Source organism: Homalodisca vitripennis, unplaced genomic scaffold (assembly GCF_021130785.1).
Source record: "Homalodisca vitripennis isolate AUS2020 unplaced genomic scaffold, UT_GWSS_2.1 ScUCBcl_1313;HRSCAF=4776, whole genome shotgun sequence".
NCBI lineage: Eukaryota > Metazoa > Arthropoda > Insecta > Hemiptera > Cicadellidae > Homalodisca > Homalodisca vitripennis.
Genome location: NW_025777490.1, coordinates 28624 through 52517, shown reverse-complemented (window position 1 = coordinate 52517; position 23894 = coordinate 28624). Strand labels below are relative to the sequence as shown.

General features: G+C 30.9%; 1 protein-coding gene across 1 annotated transcript in view; it reads left to right on the top strand.

Annotated features, from left to right (window-relative positions):
- Positions 1-22757, top strand: part of LOC124371400 (egl nine homolog 1-like) — a 41665-nt gene extending 18908 nt beyond the window's left edge. Inside the window, exons 3-4 of the mRNA XM_046829731.1 lie at positions 7261-7400; positions 22460-22757. Coding sequence (XP_046685687.1) covers positions 7261-7400; positions 22460-22592 — 273 coding nt within the window. The 3' untranslated portion in view covers positions 22593-22757. The remainder of the gene's footprint in view (positions 1-7260; positions 7401-22459) is intronic.
- The last annotated feature ends 1137 nt before the right edge of the window (positions 22758-23894 follow it).

Below are 23894 nucleotides of genomic sequence, written 5' to 3'. Positions count from 1 at the left end.
ACCTAGTTTGTAATTATGTATTAGGTTAGTTATTTACCTCAAGAAGAGATCAGATTGCAGATCTCGAAACGTAGTGTTACTGATTTTTTTGTTTCACTGAACGATTGCAAATGTCCGGAAAAAATAGTCCTTCCATCATCAAAAATAAACTTCAAACAAAGAACTAAGTCAGAGCCTACGTTCATGTTATTGTTGATGGTTACTAATAGTAGAGCAAAGAATTATTGTGAAATTTCACTCTGAACTTAGAAGAACTGTTACTGAAACTTCTAATTTACTGAAAGAAGTGTATGGCAGTAAATACTTATCGCGAGCACGTGTTTTTGAAAGTTTTAAACATTTTAAAGATGACAGAGAAGATAATTCATGACCAGGTTGCCTTTAAACATCAAAAACTGATGAAAATTTGTAATATGATTTGATCTGACCATCAATTAAGTATTCACGCTTTAGGCACAGTATTGATTTAGAATGTGTACCGCAAATTTTACATGACAATTTTAATATGCAACACATGTGTGCTAAAATGGTGCCTAAAATTCTAATGTTTGAATAAGAAGCTCACTAAACCGTTTGTACGTGATTGAAAATGACCCAGATTTTTTGGAAACCATAACATGTGATGAAATGTTGTTTTTTACTTATGATCTGGAAACAAAGTACCAATGCACTGGAAGAGCCCAACTTCACCAAGAGCTAAAAAAGCTCAATTGAGCAAGTCAAAATTTAAAGCAATTATGATTGTTTATATGTATATATATATATATATATATATATATCTCCATGGATTTGTGAAGGAGTTGACAGCAGATGTTTCTAACAATGGAAAATTCGTATGGAGCATTCATTGTAGGGATAGAGAAGGAATGCATATTCCAGGTAGCAATAAGTTATTATGTATAAAATTAAAATAAATTAATAAATTAAATTAATAATTAATAGCCACACCTCGTATAATTGGATTATGTTTTTTTTTTTTTTTTTTTTTTTTTTTCAAAAATGTAGACAGTCCCAATAGAGATAGAAAGCAGTCTGGTATTTTATTAGTTCTGGACATATAGATGAGAAGGATTATTTCCAGTATTTTTAAGCTATTGTCAATAGTGTTAAAGTCCCAATAGAGATGGAAGGAATATGACTGCTATTTACTAGTAGGATGATAAGTGAGACATCCAGGTAGAGATGGCTATTTCTAGTATTTCTAAGCTATTGTCAATAACATTGACAGTTCCAATATAGAAGGAATGCTTAGGAGTGCTATTTACTTGTTGAATGATGAATGAGGCATCAGGTGACAAGGATTATTTCCAATTTTCTAACCTGTTGTTAACAAAGTGGAAGTCCCAATAGAGATGCAAGGAGTATTACTGCTATTTACTAGTTAAATGGTATATGAGTCATCCAGGTAAAGATGGCTATTTCTAGGGTTTCTAAGCTATTTTCAATAACATTGACAGTCCCAATAGGGAGGGAATGTTTAGGAGTGCTATTTTCTAGTTGATTGCTGAATGAGACATCCAGGTGAAAAGGATTATTTCTAATTTTCTAAGCTATTGTCAATAATGTTGGTCACAATAGAGAGGGAATGTCTAGGAGTGCTATTTACTAGTTGAATGCTGAATGAGACATCCATGTAGAGATTACTTCTAGTATTTTTAAGCTATATTTGTGTGTAGAGTATATCGACGCTCCCAATAGAAGTAAAGGTGTATTCATTGTTATCTAAGTGTAATGACCACAAAATATGTTCCATGAAAACAATCAGCAACCTGGAACTTGCGCAAACTGTAACTAACAAATAAAACAAATACTCATTGTAGGTTGCATGATTTAGTTTATCATACTTCATGAATAATTTATACAATAAATAAATAAGCTATTTTTATAAAGTGTTTACACAAAACCTTTTTTAAGGTCTAAAATTTATTACTAATAATGTTTTAAAATAAACAGATGTTGCCTACTAATATTTAGAAAGTTTGGTATGAACCATTCATTGTTTTATTATTCTGAAATGGTGAATGTAATACTATTCTTGCATAGTACCAATGTGTTTTTGACATGGAATAAGGAAGAGCCAAATGCTTAACATCACATTTAATATCATTCAGTTTGGTTTTGCCACCTACTAAGTTCCACACTACTTGGTCTAATCTTGTCATGTTCTCTGTTGCTTAATTATCTGTCAAGTTTATCTTCCCATTAGCTATTTTGCATGGTAATGGACCGTAATTTACAAAACATATCAGACATAATTGATTAAAATAAAATATTAAAATGAATGCATTGGTGTCAAAAATGAAATATAAAATAAAATACTTTTAATATTAATTGTATATGAGGTGTGATAAAAAAATACAGTGAATGAAATTTTATAGTAGCAACTACTGACGTTACATTCATATGGTATAATTTGCCTTGTAGCGTGATCTATTGAGACAGGTAATGACAGGTTTCAACATGCTGGAGCTCATCAGTCGAGTGCCAGAGCTGCTAGAATGAGGTTGTGGTTATTGTGTCTGTCACGCATCACAGATTTTGAACAACGTATTAACATTAAGTTTTGTTTTAAGTGGCAAAAGATTGCAAAAGAAACACATAAATTGTTATGTGATAACTCTGAAGACTGTATACAAGTGTTATGACTCACTCAGTGTTTTGAGTCGGTTGAAAACAAGCAGCATTCGGGATGTCCATTATACTCAAAGATAGATGAAAATGTGAAAAAATAGAAACAATGGTTCATTCAAGCAGGTGAATGACTATTATCGAATCTGTAACATTTTTTATGGTTCCGTTCAAAGTATTTTAACCAATAATTTACAAATATGACGAGTGAGTGCAAAATTTGATCCTAGACTTTTGAGTGATTAACAGAAGGAAAATCGTGCATCAGTCTGCAGAGTCTTGAAGCAGATCCGTACTTTCATGGCCAAAATTGTAACTGGAAATGAAAGTTGGGTCTATGAATATGACCCATAGACCAAAATGTAGTATTTTCAATGGGAAAACAGTGCATCTCTTCGTTCTAAAAATGCACGTCAGTCAAATTTGAAACATTGCTGCGGATCTGCCTCACGTTGGCTGCGTCAATTTGCTGAAGATCTGCCCCACGTTGGCTGCGGTAATTTGCTGCGTGTCAGCCCCACGTTGGGCGCCAATTTGCTGCGTATCGGTTTTTTTTTTTTAGTGTTGTTGACGCCCCATGTAGTTGTGCGCCATTTTGTTACGAGTCCCACGTTGCTGTACCATTTTGCTCCGGATGGCGTTGGTCGCCATCTTGCTCAAAATCTGCCCAAAGCTAGCTGCGTCCCCTTGGTACTGCTTGAAACTCTGCCACCTTCCAGATAAACAGTTTGCTGTCCCAATCCTCTCCCAATCACTATTCAAAATGTGCTCCCTCTCATTGGTTATGTAAATTACTTCGTGTTGGCTAACTCATACTATTCCAAGTTAATACCAAATTACTATCAAATTTGAATGTCTGTGGTGTTGTCACCAACAAAAAGTCTATATCTATCTCAGGTTTTTAAATAGGTTGAGTAGTGGTTAAAAAATTCAATATCACTCCATTAAAGTTCCTATCACACTTCTTTATAAATGGGATACTCAAATAAAAGTCAAACCAAATGACCTTGACGTTAATTTATTCCATATTACACTGTCCATACACATATAATTCCACTCACCTTGCTTTGATAACTTAAGAATCTAACATAATATCCCATCCTTCATTAAAATTTCAATACACCATAATACAGTTTCCTATTAATTTCATCACTACTATCCCAGAAGGATCTACATGAACACAACCTCCTTGCTTCAAGTCTAGAAAAAGAAGAAGGAATCTCCGTATAAAACTACACATACCGATTCAAAACAATACTCATCCCCTCTCCCGTTCAAATCAAATCCGTCTTCACGATTAAATATAATTTGATTATTTTCTTATAATTGTCGAAATTTATCACGTTCACTATAATTAATCAATTTAAGTCTTTCTATTTTCTTTTTATTATTTTTTCAAAGCATTTTATTTAAATTTTTAGCAACATGTGCTTTATGACGTCATCAATATACAAGTCATTTATCCCACAATTGGCTTTTCTGCGTAATTCTATTTAGTACTTTTGTAAAACACGAATTTTGGTTATTTTTACTTCATTTTAATTAATTAAATCTTTTCCTGTATAAAGTTTAATATATTTCTTCGTTATTAATTAAATAAATCTCAATTCCGACAACATGTGATTCACTGACGTCACAGTCTGCCGATTCACTGACGTCACAGTCTGCCAATTCCCGCGAATATTCAAATGTCGTAATTTGACCTGTTACAACATCAGGGTCATGCTCAGTGTTTTTTTCTCGATAATAAGGGCATAGTGCGATATTAGAGTTTGTTCCAAGAGAAACAACTGTGAACTCTTGAATTTTATAAGGGCGTAATGCAACATTTGCGAAACGACATGCGAAGAAAGAGACCAGAAAAATGGGCGAATGGCTTTTTTTTCTTCATTATGGTAGTGCTCCATGTCACACCTCACACCTCGTGAGTTTTTAGCAGAAAAAAAGTGTTCCTTTGTGTCCACATCCGACATTCTCACCCAATTTAACACCATGAGACTTCTGGGTCTTTCCAAAAATTAAAACTGTTCTTAAAAAAAAACTTTTAAACCATTCCTGACATTGAGTGGGCCAAGACTGAGCAGCCGAAACCCCTTCAGAAAAAAGCCTTCCAGAAACTTTTCCAGTTATGCATTAAACATTAGAATAATTGCATTGCCAGCCAAGGACAGTACTTTGAAGGAGGTTCAATTGAATTCAATGTAAGTTTATTACTTTTTGAAATAAAAAATTATTCACCGTATTTTTTATCACACCTTATAAATTACTATTCATAACCCCTCATGTAATCAAATTTTAATTCTGTGGTTATAGTGCAGTCATTGAAGTATTGTTGGTCCGAATTTTTTTACTGTGAACCGAATTGCATAAAATTTTGGAATTAGGTTCATCTTACCCTTAACTTCAAAAGTTGAAAATGATTTGAACTCCGCAACCACCCTGGGGGGTGGTTGCCACCCCTTCTCGGGAGTGAATTTATTTTTTTCAAAATAACCTCGGATATCGATAGAAGGCCTAATTTTAAGTAAAAAATCATCTATAACGTTTTTTGAAAAATCTAATACTTTTCAAGTTATTGGCAATTGAAAATTCGCAATTGTTTCACGTTTTTCATCGGTTTTTAGCAAATATCTCCAAAAATATACGTTTTATCGAAAATTTTATAAGGAACACAATTGTAGCAGATAAAACAATGAACAATTTTGTTTTTTATAAAGTATTCTAAGTGCAATATTTAGCTAGATATTAAAAATCAAGCCGTTGTTTATTTTGTCTGAAATTTAATCGATGTGGTCAATGCCATCTAGGGGCGAGCAGATGCATTTTAGGCATTCTAAAAAAAGAATTTTATAGTGCTTGAAATAAGCTTTAAAATGAGCACTATTAAAAGTCTTTTTGCACGTAAAATAAGTGAGCTGTATTGCAAATAAGAGGAGCATCTAATGTTTTTTCTTTTAAATCAATGGGTTTCATAGTGCCATTTCACCAAAATTAAAATTAATTGTATTCCGTCCTAGAATCAACTTTATTATGAAGAGGTTAATAGAATTGTATCAGTTTGGCTGCTTCAGGACACATATTTTTCAAAAAAAAGTCACGATTAAAAAAAATTTCAAATTTAAAAAAAACCACCTTTTTTCATAATATCTCAAAAATGATGACACATACTCGAATAAAAGTGTAGGTATGAAAAATGTAGGTATATTTTCTGACAAACAATTGGATTTTTTTTGATTTTTTCTGTAAAACAAAAATTGACGGAAATATGATTGTGTAAAGAGCGCGTGGCAGCGCAATCACAGCCTCTCTTAAGCCCTTTAACCCTTCATTGTTTGAGAAAAAGGTTTTTTTACTATATATTGCAATAAAGGATGTTGTAGCTCTCTTAATTAACTTTACAATGGTTTTTTATAAATTGTGATAGCATGAAAATTGAAGGAGTTATGGTCAAAAAAACTTATGATATTTTTTTCTACTTAGTAACTGAAAATCTCGGACTGTGAATACTTGGAGCAATGTGAAAGTACGCAGTATAATAGAGACCCCAAAACTATTGTAATGTGTATATATACATAATATGGCTCATATATTTTGGAAACGTAGGCATGAATACATACCAACTTTCTTATATGTATATATAACACATTTGAGTAAATTTTGTATAATTTGTAAATTAATACTCTAAATTAAATTATTGTTAAATAATATGTAATCATATATATTTAATGTTTTAATTTAGGGGTAGTTTTTAAGGGTAGAAAAGCTTAAGAATATGATAATCATTTTCGAGAGAGTGTGGGAATAATATTTAAATCCTTTTCATTTTATAAAAAAAAAAATTTTTAACAATTTTTTTTATCAAGGGGTAGTTTTCAAGGGTGAAAGGGGGGTTAAAAATTTGATAATTATTATAGAAAATATAAAATCTTACTAACTCTATACTTACATCTTTTTTATACCACACCAAAGTATTTTTTTGTGATTTTTTTCAATTTAGGGTTGTTTGCAAGGGTTGTAAGATGTTCAAGGGGTTGAAAATGATTTTAATATGAGGTAATTGTGTTATAAAACACTTTAAAATTTCACCACTTACTATTAAACATGTTTTCTAGCGATTAAAATGGCTCAATGTCGATTTTTTCCATTAAGGGGTTGTTTTACACCCCTTAAAAATAATAGGCGGAGTTCAGATCATTTTCACTTTTGAAGTTAAGGGTTAAGATGAGCCCTAATTCCAAAATTTCATGCAAAATCGGTTCACAGTAAAAAAATTCGGAGGTAGACCGTATTTTTCGCTTCAATGACTGCACTATTAATCATTAGATGCTTATTTGTAATGTGGAATGAATAAAAATAAAATTTTAAAAAGTGATGTACTGCAATATAAAAGTTTTATTGATTGTAATGGGCTGATTTATGAAAATAAAGCTGGTTAGATTGTGTTCATAAAAATTGGAAATAGGAGTATCATTTTCAAATTATTGTTACTTGTAAAATCTTACATACACTAAGTTAAATAAATTTATAATCAGCTAAACAATTTTTTAATTCATTTCTTTATCTAAAAAGGTTAGTTTTAAAATTGTTCATTCAGTTTCCTGTAAGTTTATTGAATTAATTTTTGTTGTGCAGCGTAATGGAGGATTACTGAGAATCTTCCCAGAAGGATGGCAAGATCAAGTGGCAGATATTGAACCCTTATTCGATCGAATTCTATTTTTCTGGTCTGATAGAAGAAATCCTCATGAAGTACAGCCCGCATATGAAACCAGGTAGGGGAGCCTGGCTATCAAGAAATTAACAGATTGTTTTGGGATGTAGTTTCTAGCTTAACATCTTAAAAATAGTCCTGGAATTAAAGAGTAATATTTTTGTTTCTAACAAAAATAATATATACACAAATAAAAAATAAAGGCATAAAGAATACATAATGTTAAGTAACAGTCTTCTACGTAATTTTGTTTTGAATTATTCATGAAAGAAATGTAAAATAAATTGTAACAATAACAGATTATTTTACTTTTGGCTTCATACAGTAAACTAGTATATTTTATTTATTTAGAACAATATAAGAACATGTAAAATATGACATTCATTAAAAAGAAAATGTATAAAACATGTATCTTAATTTCTATAAATATATTTTTGGAAATTTGTATCAAAAATATACAAATTCTAAACAAAATTATTGACATAATTATTTTACTGTATTGTTTATAAAATTAGTAAGCAAATAAAAAAAATCTATAAACATTTCTGAGTATATGTGAAATTCATTGTAAAAAATTTTAAATAAATAAGTAAAGAAATGAAACCAATAAATAACATGATTTGAAGCACAAAAATCTCATTTGATTAGAAATTAAAAACTGTTCACTCATTTATTTAAAAACAACACTAACTAATTAATATCACAACATTCACAGTTATAAAACACGGATTGCATGTAACGTAACGTACGGTGCAGAATGGCAGAACATGAGTAATGGCAGACAAAAAGACTGAGAATCGGGTGCTACAAATCATCAGCTGTTCAAATTCTTTAACCTCAATACGTAGCTGTAAACCAGAGTTCTTTTGTTAATATTTGGCATAAATATATAAAATGAACAGATGTGTTTTATGAATGCCATCATCTGTTTTAAGTACGTTTGATATATATATATATATATATATATATATATATATATATATATATATATATATATATATACAGGGTGTATATTATGTCTGGAAACACCCAAATATATCCTTTAATAATTTAAATATAAATTTGAAACCTCTTACAATCGTGATAGAGATTGGGCATCTACTTTTTGGAACAATGTTTTGTTATGTCACACTAACGGGGGACGTCCTGCCGAGGGTATCGTGAATATTCTTAATGGAAGCCTATACCTTGTGATACATCATTTTAAAGGTAATAGCTTACTGAATTGAATGCCACAAACCGCATCTCAAAGGAATTATTCTATCAGAAAATAGAGCATTTTTAGTATTGAAAATTTTACTGATGTTCAACAATGTAATTTTAACATGGTTCTTGCCACAAAATGTGTTTACACTAATTTTTTAGCATTTTTTAAATGTTCAATTAAAATAAAATAAACAATTTATTTTTAAGCTGGTTTCATTAGTACAAATTTACCAGTTTTTATTACAATGAATAAAACTTATGAGTCACTTTCTCTGATTACTTATGAATCTGTACTTGGTGTTTTCCAGTCAGCATGAAGGTTTAAAGAGACAAAGGTCACTAGCCTATGAGAAACATTATTTGTGTTATTAATCATCTGGTCTACAGGTTTCAGTTTGTTGAGCATGGAGCTTTCACTAGACAGGTCTAAGCTTGGGAATTACAAATGGACAAAGGTCATATCATTCCTGTCGAGTTAATCAGTGTCCTCTGAAGCATTGCTGTCAACAAGTTATCTAATTAACAGTAGTTTCAGTTTTTATTTGGCATTTTAATGGAATTGTCTGAAAGAGAACGAATTACTCTGTTGATGATGCGAGGATATGGCGATCGTCAAAGATCTTATCGAGAAGTTTGTAATTTGTTTAATGACACTTTCCCCAGAAAGGAATCCCATAAGTGTTTCAACAATATCAAAAACTATGAGCGTTTTGAAATGACAGGGATTGTACGTAATCGGCCAAAGTCGGGTAGGATACAATCTGCAACAGATGAAGAACATGCACTAGATGTTTTGCAAACATTTATTGAAGACCCACATACATCGCTCAGAAAAGCTGCACAGCAACATGATATGCACCCTATGTCTGTGAGTAAGATTTTGAAAATTAATAAATACAAACCATTTAAAGTTCATTTAGTCCAACAGTTAAGTGAGGATGATTACGACAGAAGAGTTGAGTTTTTGTGAACTTGTGATGCGCAAATGTGATGAAAATAGAGATTTTCTGACCAACATACTATTTTCTGATGAGGCAACTTTTTTTCCTAAATGGCAATGTTAACAGGCACAATTGCCTTTACTGGGCTAGTGAAAACCCACATTCGATTACTGAGTCCCATTCACAGCAACCACAAAAACTGAACGTATGGTGTGGAATTTTAGGTAACAAAATTGTTGGACCCTTTTTCATCAATGGAAATTTAAATGCCGAACTTTACTACAATATGCTCCAAAATGAAAATAATCCCAGCTATTCAAATTGCATCAGGAGAATACTTTGATAATGTATGGTTTCAGCAGGATGGTGCTCCACCCCATTATGGGAGACAGGTAAGAGAGTATTTGGATTTAAGGTTTCCTCATAAATGGATTGGCCGAAGAGGAGAAAATCGAATGGCCTCCAAGATCTCCGGATTTGTCACCAATCGATTATTCCTATGGGGTCATTTAAAATCCAATGTTTATAGAAGAAAGCCTCATAATTTGGAAGACCTAAGAAACAGGATTATAGAGGAGATTGCTTTGATAACTGAAGAAATGTTAGGCAACTCTGTCGAATCATTTTACACAAGATTGGCTCATTGTCAAACCGTAGAAGGAACACAGTTCGAACAATTGCTTTGACACCAAATGCAGGTAAAACGTTTGTTGTAAGACTTTTCTAAACAGCATACATTATTTTTTAATTTGTAATAAGAAATCAATAACATAAGTTATTTCCATAATTGTACTGTAATAAAAACTGGCAAATTTGTGCTAATAAGAACCAGCTTAAAATGAAATTTTTGTTTTATTTCATTGAACATTTAAAAAAAATGCTAAAAAATTAGTGTAACACATTTTGTGGCAAGAACCATGTTAAAATTACATTGTTGAACATCAGTAAATTTTTCAATACTAAAAATGCTCTCTATTTTCTGATAGAATAAATTCCCTTGAGATGCGGTTTGTGGCATTCAATTCAGTAAGCTATTACCTTTAAAATTATGTATCACAAGGTATAGGCTTCCATTAAGAATATTCACGATACCCTCGGCAGGACGTCCCCCGTTGGGTGTGACATAACAAAAAATTGTTCCAAAAAGTAGATGCCCAATCTCTATCACGATTGTAAGAGGTTTCAAATTTATATTTAAATTATTAAATGATATATTTGGGTGTTTCCAGACATAATATTACACCCTGTATATATATATATATATATATATATATTTATTTATAAATATATGACACACACACACACATATATATACATACATAATTGAATTGTAAAAAGTAAGGGCTCTGTGATGTAATGGTGGCACATTCACCCGGCAAGTGAGAGATCCAGGCTGGAGTCCTGGCGGAGCAACTACTTTTTGTGATTCAATATTTATTTAAATTAAATTCAGCTATTGCCATTGATACAAATTTAATTAATGTAAAAGAAGTCGTTTGATAGGTATTTGGTCTTCCGATTATATGTTAGTTTGGTTATTTAAATGCATATGTGACAGATATGGCCAAATACAAAATAATTGAATTGTAAAAAGTAAGGGCTCTGTGGTGTAATGGTAGCACATTCGCCCAGCAAGTGAGAGATCCAGGTCCAAGTCCCGGCGGAGCAAGTGCTTTTAGTGATTCAATGTTTATTGAAATTACACACACACACACACACGCACACACAGTTCAGAAGTTTGCAGTTGGTTTGGCAGACCAAATATGTAACTAAAACATTTTTTTAATAAAAAAAACTCCTTTAATTGACAAATACAAGATTTTTTATGCTCTTTCAAATAGTACCAACCACATCTGGTTATGAACGATACTTTCCAAATAATTATTTCAGTGAAGTTAGATGGTTGCTGTCTTGATTGCAGCTCCTCGCACAATTGAACAGCTAATGTGTGTATATATAAGGTGGTTTACAGTGAAAAAGTGTAGTTTTAAACAATTACCAATATATATATATATATATATATATATATATATATATATAAATCCAATCCTAATTCGGCCCATGCAATGGAGCATAACAAAAAATTCTATGAATGCTTTTCTCTAAAAAGTATTAACAAAATTCAGAACCCCAATAAACTTAAAATGAATTATTTAGAAATAGCTCATCAGAGGGTGCTACAAACTAAACATCCGGATGGTCTAAATTTAAGATATGGATAGCAGTATGTATAAATTACATTTTACAATTTTAATTTATAACATTAAACATTTAACTACAAATTTAGTTTATAACTTTGTATTCCTTGTATTAAGCAAAATTATTTACTCTTTTTTTTAATTCAAAATTAGTTTTATTAACATATGATGTATATATATATATATATATACATTAAATTGTATAAATGGCAATTGCCTTATTTAATTTCAATAAACATTGAATCACAAAAAGTACTTGCTCCGCCGGGAGTCGAACCCGGATCTCTCACTTGCCGGGTGAATGTGCTACCATTACACCACAGAGCGCTTACTTTTTCCGGTTCTTCAATTATTTTGTATTTGGCCGTATCTGTCACATATGCGTTTAAATAAGCAAACTAACATATGATCGGAAGACCAAATACCTGTCAAACTACTTTTATTTACATTAAATTGTATAAATGGCAATTGCCTTATTTAATTTCAATATAGATGACAGGTATTTGGTCTTCCGATCATATTTTAGTTTGCTTATTTAAACGCATATGTGACAGATACGGCCAAATACAAAATAATTGAATCGGAAAAAGTAAGCGCTCTGTGGTGTAATGGTAGCACATTCACCCGTCAAGTGAGAGATCCGAGTTCGACTCCCGGCAGAGCAAGTACTTTTTGTGATTCGTTTATTGAAATATATATATATATATATATTATGTTATTAACTCCACTTTATAGGGTTATCTATTTATATTAATGTAATGAAAATAACTAAAACCCTTTAAATTAAAACTTTTTTATTACATACACGTGTTTCGGTTTTTAACCATCTTCAGTGTACATTAACCTCTAAATAAATAAATAAATAATAAACAATGAGATATACACATGTGGACCTTTTAAAACATATGTTAAATTTAAATGACATAGTTGTAATTTTCTTATTAGTAATCTGTATTTAATATTTTAATTTTTTCAAAAAATTGGATTTGTCTTATTTTTCAGATTACTATTTAAAATGTTATGAGGATCTTTTATTATAATTTAGATAAATGTGTAATTCTTTCTTTTGTGTTTAACTTCTCTCCTTTCCTTTCGATATCTAAAATTTCCATGTTCTTTTTCAATGTTTGTGTAGTTATGGTCAGTCTCCAATAGGTGTTCAGCAAAATTTGATTTTATTGTAGTCATGTTATTTGTTTTTAAGGGGAGTCGGATGGGCCTATCCCCGCAATGTTTAATTTGATGAATTTTAGGTACCATTATCTTAAAAGCTATAAATGGTAGCCAGTTAATTCTTTTTTTATTCTGCTCCTTGTACTTTTCTTAACATTTTGAATACAGGGTTATAAAAAATCTTTTCATATAAACGTGTGACATTTTTTTTCTTTTTATGCAAAAAATATCATAAAAAATTACAATTTTACTCTGATGTTATAAAATTAAGTACTGAACATAAGGCAATAATATGTATTCAAAATGCAGATTATTACTTAGGGAACAAATTAAAAAAAGAATCAACAGGCTACCTATAATAGTTCTTGAGAGAAAGTGTACCTATCGAACAAAAAACATAGTTTTACAGAAAACGCATTTGAAGTTCATTGTAACCAACTCTATAAAAAATACAAAAACAAACTACAGTTAATAGTGTCCAGGGGCATATGCTGGATTATCTGGATCCTCTTCTTCCTCAAGCTACTCTTCCAGTCTTAAATTTTGGTTAATTTTGCCCTCTGCCGGCACTTCTTTTCTAATTCCTCGATGGCATTTTTTTGCTTGTCGGATTCGGATCTCATCTTTCTGTTTCATTTGTCTGACCAAATTGTTGCCAGGCTTGTAGCCTAATTGTTAAAGATAAACATCTCACAATATTACCTTGATTGAAGCAAGCAACAGCCTCATATACACCTAGTTCAAGGGTTGACCTTAGCATAAATGTATTTTTAGGAAGTCGAGACCAAATTATGTTTGTTGACGGATTCATTGGGGTTTTGTGTACCTCCGTGTAAACATTTCCTTAGAAGGTCTGGTGAAGCCAAGTTCCTAAATAATGGTTTTATTTTGCCCATTAACCACTTTAGGCAGGTGGAAATGATCTTTATGATCATAGGCCTCCTTATTGGCCATCGCTCTCTGGTACTTGCACGTCAAAATCTCTTGGCAATTCTTTAGAAAAACAGCTATAAAAAAAAGAACTAACCATCAGAAAATCTTAAGTGAAGTATTTTATGAAAAAGAATGAAACAGGGAATAGAAAATCACAAAAAAACAATTTTCAGTCAAAAAAAATTTTTTGCCCATCCGAGTCCCCTTAAAGCTTGTATGTGTTCTTTAAACCTTTTATTAAAATTTCTTCCAGTTTTGCCCAATATAATAGCTTTCACAGTCACTACAGTTAATTTTGTATACTCCAGATTGTTTGTATAATTCCTGTTTGTCATCATTTTGGTTGACTTTGTTTTCAATAAGTTTAAATGTATTATTTCTTGTTTGGTGACTGATGGAGAATTTTGAATTTTGAAAGGTTTTTTCGAACAGCTTTGTTTAATTTTAGTATTGAATGGTACACATATATATTTTTGAATTTCTGTAGTATTATGATTAGGTAGTATTTTGTTGGGTTTTATTAATTTTTCTTGTTTTCTTCTTAATCATTTTGTCTACAATTTGGGGTTGATATCCATTTTTGACAGCTAGGTATTTTATTATTTTTTATTTCTTTATTTTTATTTTCATCACTCATTGGTATATTTAACATTCTGTTTACCTTTGAGTGAAATGCTGCTAATTTGTATTTCCAAGGATGGTTAGAGGATGATGGTATTAGAAGATCTGTTTGGGTTGTTTTTCTATAAAATTTCAAATGAGTGCTTTCCATTAAGATTAGAAATACTTATATCAAGAAAGTTAATTTTTGACTTTTTGGATTTCTTTAGAAAACTTAATTGTTGGTGATATAGAATTGAGAAATGTTAAAAAGTGTTCTGCCTGGTTCTCATCTCCATTGAAAAGACATAATATATCATCCACATATCTAAACCAATAAATTATTTTGTTTTTAAATGGATTATGTGTCACTCATTATTTTGTTCTTTTCTAAATGTTGCATATATATATATTTGCAAGAAGGCCTGAAAGAGGAGATCCCATTGCCAACCCATCTTCTTGTTTGTAAAAGTCCTTATTGTATTGAAAATAATTTTGATTAACAGTTGCTTTTGTCAATGATAAGATATCGTCAATTTCATTCATATCTAGTTTACTGTATTTTATTAGATTATCTTTTAGGATTTGAATTGTTTCTTGTTTTGGAATGTTTGAGTACATGTTGTTAACATCAAAAGAAATGAAGAAAGAATTTAATGGAATTTGAATATCTCGAATTTGTATATGTATGTACAAATGTGTATGTAATAAAAAGTTTTAAATTTTAAAGGGTTTTTAGTTATTTTCATTACATTAATATATATATATATATATATATATATATATATATATATATATATATATATATATATATATATATACATATGTACATATGGTGTATATATGTATGTATGCATATTTATAGGTTTTTACTTCACATTATTACTAAATTGCACTAAGAAATAAAGTGATGTTAGGTTGGAAGAGTCTACCTTCTCCTGTTGAGAATAAATTCTTTCACTGTGAACTTTTGATCCTATAACGGTGCAGTGACCATTATTTCTTTGGTGGGAATGACCACAAAACAGTTTCCTGCAGTGAGAATTGGGATCACTCTTGCCTTAACAAATGCCTATCTGCACCTGGGGATGGTTAACCTGATCAATGTTTTAATTTCTTAATTGGTGCCAACACAGGCCGACTCAGAGGGCAGAGCTAACCAAGGTTGTAACTTTCCAAGACATTCCTCAAGCATGTCTTATATCAGTTGATCCTGCTATAGATAAGTGAAATTATAGTCTGGAGATGCTATCGCAGGGAATTTAGATCACTCCATTGATTGTTTTTTTCCAAACATTTTTACTAATCTGATCCTCCCCCATGTTTTTGTATTTCCTACTAAATTTGAGTGGCTGAACTCACCAAGAGTTTTTACTATAAAATCGGTGTGGGTGTTCATTGGAGAAGAGCACATCTTGATGAGGTGAAGATAAGTTCAAATCTAGGAAAAGTCCTAAGTAGGTCTAGAGTATCGAGCAGTTCCATTTCATGATGAGGGAAGAGGTAATTGCTACACAAGAAACTGTCCAATTTCTTATTCATAACTCAATTGAAATTGAGTTTTATTTTGAAATGCTCAAGAATGTCAACATATTACTCGTTTATAGCACACATACCAAGACGATAACCCAGTATATGTCTGTTACGGAAATGCAAATATCTTCTATCTGTGCTTTTATGAGGTCATGCCTTGGTGCAGCCATCTTCATGTGAGAGGATTTCCTTGTACAAGAAACCTCACTCTGATATTGGTGGTTTGTTGCAAGTAATAGAAACTATTATAGGTTTGTACATAGATCTGTGTGGTCTAGGTAGGAATTTCTTGGGGTGTCATTATATAGAGAAGGACTTGGACTTAGCACATTTTTTCACCTGTTTCCCTCCTGTAACTGTGAGCAAAACCTTGGGGCCTATTTGTTCAGCTATTGCACCAGTTTTGTTTGTCCCGGCATGTTTGCCTTTAGCTTGTGGGCGTGATTTATTCACTGTGATCTGGTGACCTGTAAGGAAGTTCTGGCTGCCAAAATCTGCTCTTAGAATAAATTAATTGAACCATATCAGGGATGCATCTATTTTAGTTTGTTTATTCCAAGTAGTATTTGGCTATGTTTAAAAGCTCTTCTGACAACTTTTTGTTTAGTAGGATATTTTCATGTTTAAGAATTTTAAAGGCGCTTTAAATGTTACAAAACTCAGAAATCAAATTTGTAAAACCGTAATATTTCTAGGACAGTAAAATTGCTAACTTAAACACATCTCTAAAATATGTTCCTTATTGTATATTGTAATGATTAATATAATATAATTTTACGATACAAAAAAATAAAGGTAAGTAGTATAGTCAAAGTAATAATACATTTTAATAAGTTGATTAACATTAATGGGAAGTATAACATTTCATTATATACTATTAATAAGTATTCCCTATCCCATTCTATACTATCAAATACAGTAATCAAGCAACAAAAAAACACAGAACATGACCTATACTTAACCAACTAACTGTAGGTAACTGGGTTTATATACGACTATTCCATACGGTCTCACCGCCCTATTGTATCACATATTTTTTTTTAAAACTAAATGTATTAGAAAAAAAACTTGAATAGAAGACTTTTACTGATGAAACTTACCTGACCAAAAACTCAAATAAAAAAAATGTGCAGCATACTAACTTATTAAAATGATAACTAATAACAAATGATAACTAATTTGTTATCATTCTATATGATGACTGCGACTGCCTTAAATACAGTTATTCAAATCAGTTTTATAATAAATTTGGGCTTGAAATTGTAGGTTAAAAGTTTTGTCTATACATTAATAATATTATTAAATGTATGATAAAAAAAATATGAAACGATGTATAGTTTGTTAAATAGTACAACTATTTAATTAAACTATTTTTAAATTCCTCCAAGTTGTTCTAACTTTACTCAGACATAACTAAAAATGTATCAAGAACTGAACGTAAGTAAACAATTTTCTTGCCTCTTAAATAATATATTTATTTGCAACCAAGGCCATTACAACCATTATGATGCCTGTAGATCCATTTTAGATAACACCAGGTCAAAGTCATGCTGTTTCTGCATGTACTGTGATTGTGGTGGTTATGTCACCAATGACTGTTGTTCTATTTTAAGTTGGATAATTTTGCATAAATACTTATACAACAACAAGATTATAACATCTTATATCTATAAATCTAAATACAACTCACTTTTTTCATTCAAAATTTCTAGAAGTACTAAGTACTTTGTGTTTTGATTCATCTCATTTCTTAGTGCTCACTGAGAAACGATTAAAAAGTTTTTCATCATGGAAATCTGTGAAATTTTCAAGTCACAAAATCTTCAAAAATGTTCTCAGGTAGAGGGGCTTGAGATTTTGAAATTTGGTAATTTAGTAGATGATTGCATACTTTACCGTTATATAATTTTATTTATTTTATTTTTTTGTTAATAGTGGTTAACAAATTAAGTTTGTGATTGTATTTCAGTGGTAGAGCCTGGATTTTAGTGCAAAATAGCAATTTTTTCTGTATGTGCAATTTTTCTTCAATGATTCTAAAATTGTTACTTAACCCTAGAACTGGCAATGTGTCACTCTGTACTGGCGGCTCTATTTTAACAGCCTCGCAGACGTTTCTTATAATGTATCACATTTCATAACTGTTAGTCAAATATAAACTATTATATGTCAATGTATTCACAACTATATGGAGAGCATTATAATAACAATATCTTATTGTTTCCATGGAAACATATTTTTTTTCTTTTTTACAAAATGTAAGAAAACATTTTTTGGACATTATTTTTGTAAATATTCCGTTGTGTAACTGCTTAGTAATAAGCTTTACATCAAAACTGTAAATGTATAACTTATTCAAAATTTTGTCCTGATTCCAAAAATATATAATTATTGTAACTTTTACCTCAAAACGTATGTGTTACAGGGCTTTGTATGAAAAAGCACCCATATTTACTTATTTTCAAAAATGCGTACATTTTTAAATAAATATTATTGTTCGTGTGGGTAAACATAATCTCTTGACTGCATTTATTATACTTATATAAGTATGACAGATAAAACAAAAATAAAATAAAATAATAAATTTTAATCTTACCTTATTTACATATGTACAATATATACATAGTTTCATTTTTCACTCAGCGTCCCTAGATCCCGCCCTGCGAGCTCTCTAAGATCGTTTGATCGGTCTCTAAAGTTTTTCACCCATACTGAACAACTAAAACTATAACCTAAGAAAGCTAAAAAAACAATAATAATAACAACACCAAATACTATTGGATTCGTAACCTCAAACACAAACCCGGTACTTGTTTACAGTTTCACAACAATGTGGTTGACCCGTACTACGTTCATGTCAGCTGTCATAGAGAACGGTGTTTTACGGTAAACAAAGAAGACAATAATCGAAGTAAGAACAGTAAATCGGTACTATAGTTAATGCTGTTCCAGAATATATCAAATAAACATCATTTTTATGACCTTAATTGCCTAAAATTTCAATAACTGTACATGTTTACTTTGGCGACAAATATTCGTCGTTGCCAAATCGGACGGGCCTTTGGCGACGAAAATTCGTTTCATACCATCTGGAGGGTTAACCCAGGTACTGGTGACCATCACTGCAGCAACGATCTATCACTCTCAACAACTGATGATCGTCACTGCAGTGACGGTGTACCTAACATCGCCACGAAAAATCCACTTTATACAGTAACTATAATGCTTTACGACGAAAGTAAGGGTAGCATTTGATAGCAGATAAATCAATGTATTGATTAGTATGAAGTTCAGAACATTGATTTCTTTGATGCAAGTTGAAGAGAAGAAGAATATTGTATTTCATTTTCATTCTCATCATTGCTTCGAAGCCCGCACACTGATGGCCAAGAAAATTTCCATCACTTTCTCAACCTCAGTTCACGTGCCAGATTGTTTGGCATCAAGTGATTTTGATGCTGGTAAAGTTGGACGATCTGGAACGTGCTCTGAGTTCGGGAGATTACTGGGGGGGGATCGGAAATGCCCCCGTCTGTCAGTGTGGGCTTTGGTGGCACAGCGCCACACACCGCACTTCTGGCAAAAAAAAACATATGAGAGCATAACAAACTCTACTCTTCCTTTACACAACCATCATCCTAAGAGATAATACCCAAATTCAGACTCAGATAACGTGAGCGCTCATAAAGGTTATTTTTAACTTTGGTACTACTAGTAGCGCATATATTTGATAGATTATTAGGTCTATAAATTTTATCTAGGACTACTTATATAGCAAGAATATCACAATAATAAAGAAGTAGATAGGGACATAGTGGCCTATTTCTCGTTTCCTTTCATGAGGCAGAAAACCATTACTGATCGTCTTAATCATATGTAATTTTTACAGTAAATCAAATTAACTTTTTCTTTTTCTTAATGTAGTTTTTTTAATTTCTCTGTTAGATAAACCGTTAAAAGATAGTAGCATTGGTATAATATTAAAGTACCAGGTTTTTTGTTGCAAGTATGTTATATTATTTGGAGTTATTATTTAGTCAAGTGGTATAAACATATTTTGAAAAGTGTTTCTCGCATAATATTGTAATAATACTGTTTCATACACAGAAAAATACTATTATTGCAATATAAACATGTTACCAGGATAATATCAATTCCCATAAAAATGCTCTATTGAAATAGATTATGTTTTATCAATATAAAATAAAAGTTGTTAAATAAGTCCGTTAAACTATATACTTCCCGAAACTAGAGAAATGTATGAATAATTTGTATATTTTATAATTTTGATTTAACAACTATATTTGTAAAATCTATTAATGTATAAAGATATATATATATATATATATATATATATATATATATATATATATATATATATATATATTACATATGTAACTGTGTATTAATATATTTTTCCAAGTTACAGGCAAACACCAAACAAGAAAATACACATGTATTAATGATTTGTTTGCACTTGATCGCATTAGTACTATTGACAACAAAATTGATAATTTAGAACAGATAGTAGAAAGAACAAACATTTTATCAAATTGGTAATTTCAAAAGATCTTATTTTATATAAATACAGTGTATTAAATTGTTTAAGAAAAATAAATCCTAGTGTTCTTTAAACATTTCTATGAATCAATATGAATTTTGATGAATTTGTTAATAATCCCTTATATGAAGGGGTTATTTTCCCACCATAGAGTGGAATGATTATCAACTAGGTGACCCAACCAGTAAATAATTAATTTAGTTGCCAATAATTCTGTTTCTGTGTAATTCTGTTTGAATCATTAAATCCAACAGGAAAGCGATTAATAACTCAACTTTACGTGCCAGGAACACCTTGGAATCTTTGTAATCTTGCTTATATACAAATGAAATCTAACTGTTTGCAAGTGGAAACAGATTACAGAACTGTTTGTAGTTGATAAGCTACTAGTTTACTAATAGCCATTCAAGTTGATTAACATGTTTTCATAATTTTGCTTTATTTATGATTTCCTTTCTAGACAGAATCTTACTTGAAAAATCCAGTAACATTACCTTCATTAACTTTAAAACCCAATCCAAATAAATCTTTTATAATACTAAATTAATTAATTTAAGCTTTTCGAATCAATTTCTTTGTATTCATTTCTAGAGCATCCTGAATAAAATTAATAAAGGAATAAGAGAAATAGATATACAATTACTTATATTGTATTTTACTTGTTTGTAGTTCTGGTTGTTTACAATTTCAGTTGGCTATACTAAACACAAACAATCGACTGTGGTGGTTTAGATACATCATCCAGACCTGTACTGTGTTGGCACACACTTACTATACACTGCCAAGAAAAGAGTTAAAAACAAAACACAAAATATTTACAAAATCTTTTCTTTAACTAGGTAATTTTTTTTAAAATAAAGTTCCAGATGTAAACTTGGCATGGTTCTATATGTTTGTATGATAATGGATTTCTTCCTTATGATCTATTATTACTAAGAATTAGTATCAAATTTGGAGTGAAAAATGAAATAAAGTTTAACAACATGTGGGGAATGATAACAAAAGCATATAGTGAGTCTGCTTTGAGTAAAATAAGGGTTTACAAGTGGTATAAACATTTAAAAGATCACTGTTAAGACATTAAGTGGATGAACGTCCCGAATGCCCCAGCACATCAACCAATAAATGAAGACAAATAAATAAAAATTGTATTTTCAGAAAATGAAAATTCCCATTACTTTTTGAACATACCTTGTATGTAAAACCATTTCTCAGTCCACTTGAAAACTTTTCATTATAAATAATTATTTTCACATGAGCTGTACTGTGATGAAAACAAGAGTTATATTTCAAGCAGTCTTAACATTGAATATTATCCTGAACATATCCCGTTTTTTGTGTTTTTAAATTTCTTTTACAAAAATCTTATATTAATTTTTCAAAAGCAAAATTATAATCTTTTAATTCTGGTTTGTGAAAATACTTTAATTTGGTTACCAGAACAGAGACTGTAATTATACTTTAGTTATACTTCTTGAATTTTATGTATTCATTAAAACAAACTGTTTTCTTAGGCTTCACAAATTCTTTCTTAAACACAAAAGTCACTCCTGTGCTCATTTGTCATTTTAGAAGTCTCTTGAAATGCAGTAGGCAAATGCAACTTCATCATTCTTATGGAATTTTTGTACAATTTTCATCATGTTAGCTTCTTTAATTGATATTTTGTCTGTGATTGTTGCTGTGGAAGCACTTTATGAATCAAGCATGACTAGAGTAAATGTTTCAAAGCAACCAATAGTAAGACCGGTTTAAAAGGGTTGGCAAATGTCCGTAGAAGATTTATTCAATTTTTGAAATTGTTACTCACTGGAATGCTTGTGGCCCAAATAATAAAACTATTAATTTCATACCTCAATCCTCAATTGATTGAAAAAATTTGTGTGTGAAAATGTTTCAGATATTTTTTGGTAAGTGTGGGTCAGTCATTTTTAGGTGTATTGATGAAGAGTAATCGAGGTTTAATCTGTTTCAGATATGCAATAACGCTGTGGTATTTTGATGCTGCCGAGAGGGAGGATGCTTGTCGAAGATATCAGCGGGAGAGTATGTGTTGTGTCCTCCCCTCCCCCCACAACAACCCCCCTCTACTCACTAACTGTAGCTAACTTGTCGCTCATCTCTCATCTAACCCTGTGGTATGGCCTCATGTCATCTCTTGTCAATGCTAAATGTTATTACATCTTCATCTTGCGTTTTCACCTTTTTGTACGTAATCTGTGCCAAAGTATTCTATTGTATGTTTAATCGGTATATAAAACAGATTTGTATTATTTGTGAATTGATTATAACACATGATGCTATACTTTAAACTTTGATCAAAAATATTTAAACAATGTTTAATGAGATCAGCAAATTATTTTCTGGCTATAGGAATAGTCAGAAATCATATGGTGCCAATTCAGATGAGGGGAACATTATGCCACACAGCTGTTGTTTTGAATGAGACTCATTGTATTTGAGGGAAATATCTCAAGTGCATTAATTGGTTATTGTGATACTCCTTAAAAAGTGGAATCTCTTTGCATCTTTCTTATAAAATGGAATTAGGTCATAGTCATGTACCAGCTATGTTCACATTCCTTAAGAAGTCAAGAGAAGCTGTATTTGCTTAGTTTGGAGAATGTATTTTTCCCAGCCTTTTCCGTAATAAAGGAAGGACCTATGATTGTCTGATATTTGACAAGAAATAACAACTCCTCCAGCTCTTTGTTTCTTCAGCCTCATGTAATAACCCTTTTCGTGTAACAGCATGTGTGGACTGCTGTTGAATCATCGAAGAACGCTACAAATGTGAGTAAATAGTGATTGATTTAATTATGCAATACCAGAATCTCCATAGTCTTACTATTAAATCAAATGAGATATTTTCATTCTTTACAAATACTAGCACCAGAATTGTTCTCTCTGAAACATGGATGCCATCAGACAATGGTGGTCTACTTTTTATCCCAGATAATTCTATTCTTTATCGATCGCTTTTGTTAAAAATCTATTGTCTTTCAATACATTTTATCTGAAACTATTCCCTGGAAGATTATCAAAGAACTATCATGAAAAGAATTATTTTCAGGAACCCAGTCATTTATCAGTTAACTTAATTACATTATTTAAGCGAAAGTGTTAATTGGACATTTAAGTGGTCTGAAGTTATGGATGGCTAATGTATTCTGAGCTGAAAAGAGATGTAAAAAATGGAACAGAGTATCTGTGGAAAGCAACACTGAAAATTTAAAAGGGGGTAATGTTTTTACTTTTTTTTTTCAAATCAATCCTCCTTTAAAAATTGTAAAAACTTTTTGGGTTAGTTATTTAATTCTTCAGAAGTTTCTAAAAAACCAAATTTTGGAATTTATTTCTGAAACAGTTTTCCCCAAATTATTTACATTATGGTAGTTTAATTCCTTTAT